This window comes from Rhamphochromis sp. 'chilingali' (genome assembly GCF_963969265.1).
Source record: "Rhamphochromis sp. 'chilingali' genome assembly, chromosome: 10".
In the NCBI taxonomy this organism is placed as follows: domain Eukaryota; kingdom Metazoa; phylum Chordata; class Actinopteri; order Cichliformes; family Cichlidae; genus Rhamphochromis; species Rhamphochromis sp. 'chilingali'.
In genome coordinates, this window is record NC_137937.1 from 39,587,965 (window position 1) to 39,600,041 (window position 12,077).

Genomic DNA, 12,077 nt, shown 5'->3' on the forward strand with positions numbered 1-12,077 from the left:
TGAACCAGACCGAACCAGACTGAACCAGACTGATGCAGACTAAACCAGACTGACCCAGACCGAACCAGAATGATCCAGACTGAACCAGACTGAACCACACTGAACCAGACCGAACCAGAATGAACCACACTGATCCACACTGAACCAGACTGATCCAGACTGAACCAGACCAAACCAGACTGACCCAGACCGAACCAGACCGAACCAGACTAAACCAGACTGAACCAGACTGGACTCAAGTATTTTAAGACTCACCTCTGTCCCAGCTGGGGGGTCACCTGAGTTAGCGACTCTGGGATGGGCATAGGAGGTTTGGGAGGAGCTGAAAGTATTTGCTCCTCCTCTCTCTTCGTTGGCTCCACCCCCATATTCTTGTCCTTCTCATCAGCAGGATTCCTGCAGGTCGATATTGCCTGCTCATCAAACCCTGATGACTCTGGCTGGACAGGTGACAGGGGGGCGGAGCCTTCTTGTCTCTCTGCAACCAATCGAACCAGTTCCTGAAGAATCCATGAGAACAGAAGTGAGTCAAAGCTGTTTCAGACAGATAAAAATATAAGGTCCATTCACTGGCTCGTCTCCACTGAGACACTGAGAGCAGAGTGCAGTGTGATAACCATAATAACATGACATAGAACAAACAGAAAAGTGAAGAGAAGCCAGACATGTCTGCGGCTGATCTCTCCAACACTGAGGGAGTCCCAGCAAAGCTGGAGAGATGGATGACCACAGGAATCACGTAACCTTCATTATGGCGTTAACAGATAAGTATGACAGGGGTTTCTGGAAGCAGCTGGATGGACTTCCCCCACTCTGTGCAGGAGTCCCTCAGGGCTGCGTGCAAAGCCCACCTCTCTGTACACCCACAACTGCACACCAACCACAACACCAGCTTAGTCATCATGCAAGCTATTCTATTGTATTTGTGATGATGCAGTGGCAGGAAGTCCTGGCATCATGTATAATGACTGCTGTGATGGTTTCACTACATATACTCTCAGGGTTACGTGGTGGAGATGTGATTAAACATCTGCTGCAAATGAATTCACAACCTTAGACGTGCTAATGTGATGCTGACATATGCAGATATGAGATTATCTTTAGGCTGGAATATGAACAACTGTATAAACGTGATTCACAGTTGGGTCCATACATTTTTGGACAATGACACAATTTTTGTAGTTCTGCCTCGTCAGTGGATTTTAAACCAAACAATCAGGACGTGTCTGCAGACGTTCAGCTTTGATTCGGAGAGTTTAACTAAAGCTTTGCTTTAACTGTTTATGAGTTACAAACATTTTACACACAGTCCTAATTTTCAGAGGTTGAAAACTAGCAGGACAAACCAACATACGTTTAAATATAAAGACTCTTTTTAATACACGGGTGGAAGTCTGCCTGAAGCCTTCAAGAACAGATTTTACAGACCTGTGCAGCTAAAAATGGTCCTGTTCCTGAGTGCACCCAGAGGTTTGCACCTGTGACGGCAGCTTTGACTGTGGACCTGAACACTGCTACAGCTTCTTCCTCGAGGTGTTCCTGACTTGATGCTTTTTGTAACTATAATTCTGTCTTCATGCACTTTAGTGTCTTCTGTGGACTCTGTTGCTTACAGCATTCGTTCATTCTAACAATGAATCAGACTGCTGATTGGGTCACTTCTAAAGTTTCTGCTCTCTGATGGGTTATTTTGGTTTTTCAGCATAATGACGTCCTCCCTCATCTCTGCTGACATCTTTCAGTCATTCGGTCTGTGTTTCTGGAGGAGCTCAGAGTAGAGCTGCTGCTCCTCCGCATCGAAAGTAGCCAGCTCAGATGATTCGGGCGTCTGATAAGGATGTGTCCTGATGAGGGGTTAATCCTCACCTAATCATGAAACTGTTGTCCAATTGCTTTTGAGCTTCTGAAAATGTGGACTGTGTTTAAAATGTCTGTAATGATTGAACTATTACTCTTGTTAAACCGCTTAAATTAAAGGTGACGTTATGATCTAAGTTCCTCTAAGGCGTTGTACCAAGGCAAAATCAAAGCCGAGTCGTTGTCCAGAAGCTTTTGAACCTGACTGTAGTAGAAATGTTGGAGAAAGGAGCCGACTGTGCTGAAGAAAGACGGATCCAGAGGGGAAGTCAGCTTTAACAATGATCAGGTCTATTTAGTGCTGCTCAGGAGCAAAATAATGAGAGCACAAAAGCATTTGGAAGATGGACAGAAACATTTAGCATTGATAAGTTGCAGCACGTTAAAGTCTTCATTATTTTTAATGTGAGCATTGATGAGACAGCAGCTCTCTGCAGCCCAACAGCGCTCTGAGTGGAGATACTGAACTCTGAAGCCGTCGGCTGAAATCGGATAATTGATCAGAAATATGAATTCATTATTAAAAGGACAATTAACATTTAAATGGAAAAAGGGGTTTTTTTAGTGGACAAAGAGTTTTTATAGTTTTTGTTTCCATTCGTGGGGGTTCCAGTGCAGTTTGAGTTCAGATGGTTCCCACAGCGAGTTCACTGGTTTCACTTCAGGTTTTAATGCTGAAAAATGTTTAGTTTCAGTTTTTATGAGTTTCGCTGTTCGTCGTGCACATTTCAAGAAGTTCAAACTCTGAAGCCTCACAAACATCCGACTGACGCTCATGTGACTCTGTCGTCCTCGTCTCGTTATCGACCGTCTCGCTCTTTGTTTTCCACGTGAAAACTCTCACGTGTGCTTTAGCTTTACATTCACTAAACAGAATCATCTTTATTTATGATTTTTATAGCCAAAAGTTTTAATATGGAGGGAAAAGAACACGATTAGCACATTTAATCTTGAGCATGTTTGTGCAAATCACGACTCACTTTGACTATGAATAAATCAACAAAACAAACTGCAGCTGTGAAAAGAAAGAATTAAGGAAAAAAGGAGAGTTTCAGACGAGAGCAGCGGCAGCTCGAACAGGAAGGCCGAAACGACGACGGGAGGAGGAGCAACACACCACGCGGACCTGAGTTCAGCCAATCAGAGGTTTCATCAAAGTACTAAAAATAGCCTTCATATTTAAAATGGTGTTCGTTTGTCCCCTTACTTCTGAGCATCTGAAACTGTGACACAGCATCAAATATCCACTCAGCACAGTTTACCTCATGAAACAGTTTGTGAGCCACAAACCTCTAACGTGTTCGACACAGAGAATTAAAGCATCATTTAAAATAAAACTCAGTGGACACGTAATAAAGAGCTGCCATTCATGTTTGTGTCGTTTTGGGCCAAAGAGCTTCAGGCTGACATGCCTGTGTGGGATTGTCATCAGAGGTCAAAGGTCAGTCTGGCTTAAAAAGAATAAAAGTATTTCAGAGGTCTGAGGTTCGTCGTCGTCGGGCTCCTGAATGGCACTCAGGAATATTTAACGACAAATGGACGAGTCTAAGCAGAAGCTGTTTTTAGAAGGACGTTTCCCTCACAGACGATTTCTGTTCCCGTTTGTCACAAGATCTGTTCGAATACTGAGAATGTATTTCTGCGGACTCAGCGAGCCCATCGAGACACGTGACGACGTTTCAGGAGCTTCAAACACACTTCAGACAGCTGGTGACCATTACGCTCTGTGAGACCACAGACGATCAGAGGCAGGTCACCGAGCTCCTCACCGCTGCTCGGCCTGAACCCACAGACTCAGGTCCACGCCATCAAAGCACGACTCTCAGAACCCGCTGCCTTCACTTTCTCAGCTGACTGAGCAGTTTTGGCTCGTGATTCGAGAATTCGAGAAGCTGGAAAACCCGAAATTAGATGTTGAGTGAATGTGAAAATAAAAATCTGGTACAAAAAACACCAGAAGTCCAACAAATGTCCCGTGAGAGTTTCTTTGTTTGTCCATTTTCTTTCTTGTTGTATGTGTTTGTTTTGTGTTCTCTGTTGTTGTTTGACTGACTGATGTGGTTTATTGTTTGTTTTTGTTTTGTTTGTCTTTATTTTTGCTCTGTTTGTTTGTTTGTATTGTTCTACAGCCTCACAGCAGTGAAGCGCCTGGGGGCGAGCTGCTGCCGTTTGATGCTGTATAAATAAAGCTAAACTGAATCTAGTCTGTGATTGGTTCTCACCTTGACGTTGTCCAGCAAGGTCCTGATCACTTTGGTAACGCTCTCTGTCGACTCCTTGTTGTCGTGTGAGACGCTCTGCAACATCACCTGATCGGTCCAGTGAATCAGCTGAGCCAGAGAGCGGTAGAGGCGAGCAAGACAGGCAGCGACCGTCTTACTGCAGGGACACACACGGGTCAGATGGAGGACACGGCGTGTTCAGAAACTGCCACGTCAGTGACACCTACCTGCTGTGTAGGCGAGGCTCCAGCTGGACCAGAGTCTGGATCGCCTCCAGGACCCCCCCAGAAGCCCCGCCCAGCAGACCACTGACCACAGACTGGTTCAGGACCGGTTTGTCCACGCCAGGTTTGTCAACACCCAGTCGGTCCACCAGAGCCTTAAAGTACTGCAGGGAGCTGACCACGGCCCGCTGCTGGTCCGCGAACACACCTGACGACTGCGCGCGCGCACACACACACACACACACACACACACACACACACACACACACACACAGTTCTTCAGCATCAGCTGATAAACTTGAAAGAAGTAGGGTTAGGAGTTAACCTTACACAGGGGACTTAAAGAGGAAGTTGATGAAGAGCATCTTCATCAGCTGCAGATGTTTGAGCTGTTCCAGCATCAGATCTCAGTGCTGGGGCTGCTCTCAGTTACTGCGGTCTGTTCTTTGGAACGAGCTGGCCTGAGATCAGTTACAGGTGCGAACATGCAGACTCAGACACAGGCGTGCACTCGTCAGGTGCTGTCGTTCTGCTGTCACTCCCTCTCCACAGGGTTTCATGATTTTATGTGTCTATCTTCTGTGTGGAGTGCACAGAGGTGCGTGTGATGAAATGTGCGCTATAAATACGCTTGTGATTGTTACTGTGTGTTACAGTGTGTGATGATGATGCCATTAGAAGGCTCTTCTGAGCGTGTGCAGGAGATGCGGTCAGCTGACCTGAGCTAAAAACACACCTCCTCTGAGGTCTTCAGACTTCCTTCCTGTGGTCTGACCAATCAGAAGCTGACATTCTGTTTGGAGAGCTGTAGAGGAGACGGACCATCTGGCTCGTTCTCAGCGTTCAGGTCGAAGCAGCATGATGATATGATGGGCATTAGTGCACATTCATGGGTAACTGTGACCTCTACAAACACCATTAATGCCGAAGGACGTCTGCTCCACCCAGACATCCACCCTGATCTTTAAACAAACCTCGCTGAGGTCAGACTCCAGCAGCCTGACCTGAATGCAGGCCGGACCTCCACCCACAGGAACATCTGGAGCTTTGTGAAACTAAAAACACGGCAGAAGCAGCTGGCCTGCTCAGCTTTGACAGAGTTACAGAGGAGCTCAGAAGGAAGCCTGCAGCTACAAAAACTTCCTTCTAATGTCCTGTTTGGAAAATGTTCTCAACCGATCGATCAGCTGGTTGGCTTTTGGGCGACTGGCAGCAGGTTCGTCCAGGTCCTGCAGTGCACATATAGATTCTGACGTCACGCGATGTCACCTCAGCTGACGTCTGAGGACGGTTTCAGGTTCAAGGTGCTGATGTGACTGCGGGTCCTCACAGAGACACAAAGACGTGTGTGTGTGTGTGTGTGTGTGTGTGTGTACCTGGGGCTGCTGCAGGTTCAGGTCAGGTGGTTTGACTCTCAATGATGGGGTGAGTTTGACAGGACGTCTCGTCCGCTGTGGGTGGAGCTTATCCTTCAACCTCATGGTGAGATATGCAATCTGGGAGGCTGGGGAAGAGGACCCCATCATCATCATCATCATCATCATCATTATCTTTACATTAAAAGAAAAAAAGAGTCCTAACAAAGTCCTGAGCGCTGGCAGGAAGTGCCATTAGCCTGCGGTGGCTAACAGTTAGCCTGTGAGAAGAGAAAGAGCAGAAGAAGAAGAGGAGGACACTCACCTGTCTTACTCTCAGCCCGGGAGGACATGTCTGCAGACAGTTTACTCCTCTGCTCTCATGTCAGACCCTCGCTCTTCTTCTGTTTGTTCCTCTTCTGCTGCTCGCCCTCCACCCGCCTGCTCTCTCGTCCTCTGTCTCTGCTTCAGTGTGTCTTCCTTCCTCGTTGCTTCTTCCTACTTTTGCCTCATTTAAATGAAACTCAGCCTCTCAGTGAGGATGATAATGTTGCTGAGGTCACAGAGCTCTGCGGTCCCACAGCTCCACCTGGTGGTGGTGAGCAGATGGCACAGCTGAGCCTGCTGATGGAGCTGAGCGTATCAGAGGCAGTATGCGTGCTTATGTTAGTAAACAGACTGCAGTCATCAGGATTTATGAAGGCGTTAAATATAAAGCAAAGAAATTAGCTGTTCTACGACTGTTTTCATGACTGTGTTATTGTACCAACACCATAATCATTCCTGTCCTTTATGGCAGTATTTTTACAGAACTATCACGTTACATTTATTATAAGTTTATAATAACTGATCTTCAGTTACTGTGTGGGCCTCGGAGTGCAGGAGCTGAGTAAAAACGTGTTTCAGTAATAATCCTATTTCAGGAAAAAAATGTGTTTCAGTGACAAACCTGTTTAGGTAAAATCGTGTTTCAATAACAAACCTTTTTAAGTAAAAAACATGTTTCAGTAAAAACGTGTTTCAGTATGTACTTCTTTTTCAATGGTACTGTATTTTTGCTGGTGAATGTTGAACTTCTTTGAAAGGTAACCAGTTGGGTGATCAACACCCTGCTTGTCCTCCTGCAACAGCACCGCACCTGCACCGCTGGCGCTGGCATCCACCTCTAGTTTGAAAGGACGTGTGAAATCAGGAGCGGCAAGTACTGGAGTGCTGCAGAGGAGAGCTTTGGCAGACTCAAAAGCATTCTGGCATGTGGGCGACCATACGAATGGTTTTGACACACTTGTGAGACTGGTGAGAGGTGCAACTACATCTGTAAAATTCTTACAGAAGTCGCGATAATAGCCGGCGATTCCAAGGAACCGGCGAAGCTCACGTCTAGTGCGAGGCACAGGGAAATCTAGGATAGCCTGGATTTTGGCCAGAAGAGGGCGCACCTGACCCTGACCCACCTGCTTCCCTAGATAAATCACAGTGGCCTTACCAAAGTCACATTTGGCAAGATTTAGGGTAAGGGATGCATGCCTCTTTCAACTTTTCAAAAATCTCAGTGAGTGTTCCAAGGTGTTCTGACCAAGTCTCTGAATAGGCTACAATGTCATCTAAGTACACTTCACAACTTTTGACGCCACCTAAGACAATGTGCATAAGGCTAGGATTGTGCCAGGGGCATTTCGAAGGCCAAAAGGCATGACGGTGTATTGGAGGAAGTGATCAGGAGTGACAAAAGCAGAAATTTCAGATGCACGTGGAGTGAGGGGAACTTGCCAATAACCCTTTAATAAATCCAGCTTGGTGACAAACTTTGTGGAGCCAACCCTGTCAACACAATCCTCCATGCGGGGAAGAGGATAGGAGTCAGGTTTGGTCACATTGTTCACTTTTCGGAAATCGGTACAAAAACGTGAGGTTTTGTCTTCTTTCGGCACAAGAAGGCACGGGGAACTCCAGGCACTCGAACTAGGGACAGCTAGACCGTTTTCCAGCAAGTAAGAAACTTCTTGCTGAAGAAGTGCACGTTTGGTAGGGTTCAGACGATAAGCGTGTTGTTTGATCGGAGGGTGGTCACCTACATATGTCATGTTCGAGGACAGTAGTGCGAGACGTAGTGTCAGCAAACAGGGATGGGAAAGTATTGATCAGAGAGCACACATCGTTCTGGGCAGCGTCATCTGAATGTTTTTAGGTGGGATTTCAAATTATCCAATATTTCAGAGTTTCTGAGTCGGGAGCAACCCTCAGCACAAACGAAAACTAAGCCATCACTTTCTGGGCTATACTGAGACGGGGATGCTGGCACAACTACCGGCACGGCAGCGGGGGATGAGGAGGAGTTTACACCTGCATCACGAACAAAATAAGGCTTCATCAGATTGACATGGCACACACTACGGTCTGGGGTACCTACAACATAATCTGTGTCACTCAGTTTCTCTTGAACAGCATAGGGCCCACAGAACTTTGCCTGGAGAGAGGATCCAGGAACAGGTAGGAGAGTCAACACTTTGTCACCCACTTCAAATTTTCTCTGCACAGACTTTTTATCAGATTTCATTTTCATTTTCTCCTGAGACGCGTGCAATTTCGCAGGCTTTATGCAGACGCTCCCTAAAGCAACTTACGTAATCTAGGTTCAAGGTTCAAGGTTCTTTATTTGTCACATGCATAGTTATACAAGTAACACACAGTGAAATGTAACCTGACACGCTCCTCGACATGTGCAAAAATTGGGGGGGGGGGGGGGGGGGGGGTGTAGAAGAAGAACATTATATATATATAATGTTTGCGGCCTTATCCAGCAACTCGTGGTACTCGAGGTCCTCAGACAACCGCTGCAGCATGGAGATGGGCTCATTGAAATTAACAGGCATCGGGATCTTAGACAGCTCTTTGCCGATGCAGTTTTTCATGATGCTCCAAAGGTTGAGGGAGTAGTTTGGTTTGTCTGGGATGCGTGTCCGCCTCTTCAGAAGAAGGAACACGAGAAGCTGGAGAAATACCAAGGGCTCAGAGAAGAGCTCGAGAGGATGTGGAGAGTGAAGGTAACGGTGGTCCCCGTGGTAATCGGAGCACTAGGTGCGGTGACTCCCAAGCTAGGCGAGTGGCTCCAGCAGATCCTGGGAATAACATCGGAGATCTCTGTCCAGAAGAGCGCAGTCCTGGGAACAGCTAAGATACTGCAGGACCCTCAAGCTCCCAGGCCTCTGGTAGAGGACCCGAGCTTGAAGGATAAACCGCCCGCAGGGGCGTGCTGGGTGTTTTTTATATATATATATATAGTATATACATTGTGCATGTGCAGTAGTAGCAGCCAGCAGGTGAATTCTGTACATTAATATGAATAGACATCTGACTATTTTACAGGATAGACAATATAAACATATTTAAAATTAAAGGAATTGAAATGTACATTGTGCCTTGGTTTAGTGTCTGGAAGAGTCCTGTCTCAGTCAATTATAGATGATGTGAGAGGGCGGGTGTGTGTGTTTAGGGCACGGATGGCTTGGGGATAGAAGCTCCTCTTGAGTCTCTCTGTCCTTGCCCGGAAGATGCGGAACCTTCTACCAGATTGCAGAAGTTGGAACAGTTTGTTGCCAGGATGGGACGGGTCCTTCAGTATCTGCGCTGCTCTAGTCCGGCATCTCCTGGTGTAGGTGTCCTGAAGTGCGGGGAGAGCAATCCTGCAGCAGCGTTCTGCTGTACGGATCACTCTCTGGAGAGCTTTTTGGTCCTTCACACAGCTGTTCCCGAACCACGATGTCATGTTCTGTGTGAGGATGCTCTCCACAGCGCCTGTATAGAAAATCCTGAGGATCTTTGGAGAGACCCTGAACTTCCTCAGTTGTCGTAGGTGGTACAGGCGCTGCCTAGCCTTTTTGGTCTGGACCTGAATGTGGGCAGCCCATGTCAGGTCTGAGGAGATGTGGACGCCAAGATACTTGAAGGACTGCACCCTCTCCACTGGAGCTCCATTGATGATAATGGGCTTGTAGTCTCTGTGCTGACCCCTTCTGAAGTCCACCACCAGCTCCTTGGTCTTGCCGACGTTCAGCTGGAGGTTCATCTAGTACGTACTGCTCGGGGGTAGCTGTGTCGGACAGATATTTCTCTTTAAGCAGCCGCAGAGGACCACGCACTGTGTGTCCAAACACCAGCTCTGCAGGACTGAAACCCGTGGACTCACACTCTCTCTCACCGCTGGAAGAAGTGGCACACCCTCGTCCCACTCTCTTTCTGACTCGAGGCAGAACTTCCTCATCATAGCTTTAAATGTTTGGTGGAGACGCTCAAGCGCACCCTGTGATTCGAGATGATACGCACTGGAGTTTTGATGCTTTATGCCAAGCAATTTTAAGATCTGAGCAAAAATCTTGGACATGAAGTTTGACCCTTGGTCCGTTTGAACTGATCTAGGCAAACCGAAAGCAGAGAAAAAGTTCACTGAGGCTCTGACAACAGCTTTGACTGTAGCGGAATAGCCTCAGGGAAGCGTGTGACGGCGCACATCAAAGTCAAGATGTACTCGCTGAAAAGCCTTCAGCTAATCCAAAATGCTGCAGCAAGAGTCCTGACAGGGACTAGAAAGAGAGAGCAGATTTCTCCTGTTTTGGCTTCCTGTTGAATCCAGAATTCAAAATCCTGCTCCTCACATACAAGGTCTTAAATAATCAGGCCCCATCTTATCTTAATGACCTTGTAGTACCATATCACCCTATTAGAGCACTTCGCTCTCGCTCTGCAGGCCTACTTGTTGTTCCTAGAGTATTTAAAAGTAGAATGGGAGGCAGAGCCTTCAGTTTTCAGGCCCCTCTTCTATGGAACCAGCTTCCAGTTTGGATTCAGGAGACAGACACTATCTCTACTTTCAAGATTAGGCTTCAAACTTTCCTTTTTGCTAAAGCATATAGTTAGGGCTGGACCAGGTGACCCTGGATCCTCCCTTAGTTACGCTGCAATAGATGTAGGCTGCCGGGGATTCCCATGATGCACTGGGTGTTTCTTCTTCACTCACTATGTGTTAACAGACCTCTCTGCATTGAGTCATAGTTGTTATTAACTTCTGTCTCTCTTCCACAGCATGTCTTTATCCTCTCTAATTTCTCTCACCCCAACCAATCACAGTCGATGGCCCCGCCCCTCCCTGAGCCTGGTTCTGTTGGAGGTTTCTTCCTGTTAAAAGGGAGTTTTTCCTTCCCACTGTCGCCAAAGTGCTTGCTCATAGGGGGTCATATGATTGTTGGGCTTTTCTCTGTATCTATGAAGCGCCTTGAGGCGACTTTTGTTGTGATTTGGCGCTATATAAATAAAATTGAATTGAACTGAATTGAATTGTACTGATGATCTGACTTTGTTTTTGGAAGCGGACCTACACAATCAATGATTATGTGTTTTCCACTGACCTGGCAAATGTGGCAAGAACGGCAGTACTTAGTTACATCAGACTTCAAACCTGGCCAGAAAAAGTGACGCAGAATACGATGGTAACAACTACCTGTTGAGATACATTCCAGCTAAGATCACTAGATGAGGGAGGATGCCATTTGCGCATTAACACGTCATTTTCAATGCTGTAGACACGGGGATTCTGATCGTAAACATTTGGCTCATTTGGGTTGGGTTGAGTTGGATCATTCTGTTGCACATGAACAAAATCTGTTCTGTTTATCTCAAAAGACAGGTCAGGTGTAGCAGGTAGCAGGCTGTCAGACACACATTTTTCAGCTTTTTCCACAGGCAGTTCAGCTTTCTCAGGAACAGCTTTAGAACATAGAAAAGAATCAGACAAGTCAACATCACCGTATTTGTGCTTGTGGGCGCACGTGACAACACAAGCAAGAAAAACAGAGGGCAGACTGTCAGCTGCACATTCAGAAACAAAAACAGAATCATCGGCGGGCTTTTCAATTACCTCAGGGATTGGGAAAACTTTCCTGTTGGCTAGATCATTCCCCAGAATCACAGTAACCCCCTCCACGGGCAAGCGAGCACCCCCACTGTTACCGGGCCCGAAAAGAGAGGTGACTGTAGGAAAACTGTGCAGCGGAGCTCGTAACACACTCATTTTCACTCCCCACATAAGAGCATCAGCACCACAAAATGAATTACTAGAAAAAGGCAGCGCGCTTTCCAAAATGAGAGACTGGGCAGCCCCAGTGTCACGCAAAATTACAATTGGCACACCATCCTCCTCTTTCCCAGTCAGTGAGACGAACCCTTTTGAAATGAAAGGTCAGTAACTGCTGTCAAGACCGTCATTTCCTGGTTCATCACTGACGGGATTAGGAGTAGAGACCAACCGAACGAAACCAACACTTTTTGGTTTTTTCGATGTTTGAGTTTGCTCTTTGCGATGAAGTGACGGACATTTGGCAATGAGATGGCCAGTATCATGGCAATAAAAGCATTGTCGGATGGTC

The 12,077-nt window shown here is 46.7% G+C and overlaps 1 protein-coding gene across 1 annotated transcript in view; it reads right to left on the reverse strand.

Annotated features, from left to right (window-relative positions):
* Positions 1–6,113, reverse strand: part of LOC308403444 (rap guanine nucleotide exchange factor 1-like) — a 36,800-nt gene extending 30,687 nt beyond the window's left edge. Inside the window, exons 1-5 of the mRNA XM_080892859.1 lie at positions 5,984–6,113; positions 5,680–5,807; positions 4,307–4,518; positions 4,080–4,236; positions 256–500 (exon numbers count right to left, since the gene is read on the reverse strand). Coding sequence (XP_080748985.1) covers positions 256–500; positions 4,080–4,236; positions 4,307–4,518; positions 5,680–5,807; positions 5,984–6,011 — 770 coding nt within the window. The 5' untranslated portion in view covers positions 6,012–6,113. The remainder of the gene's footprint in view (positions 1–255; positions 501–4,079; positions 4,237–4,306; positions 4,519–5,679; positions 5,808–5,983) is intronic.
* Positions 6,114–12,077: the final 5,964 nt, after the last annotated feature.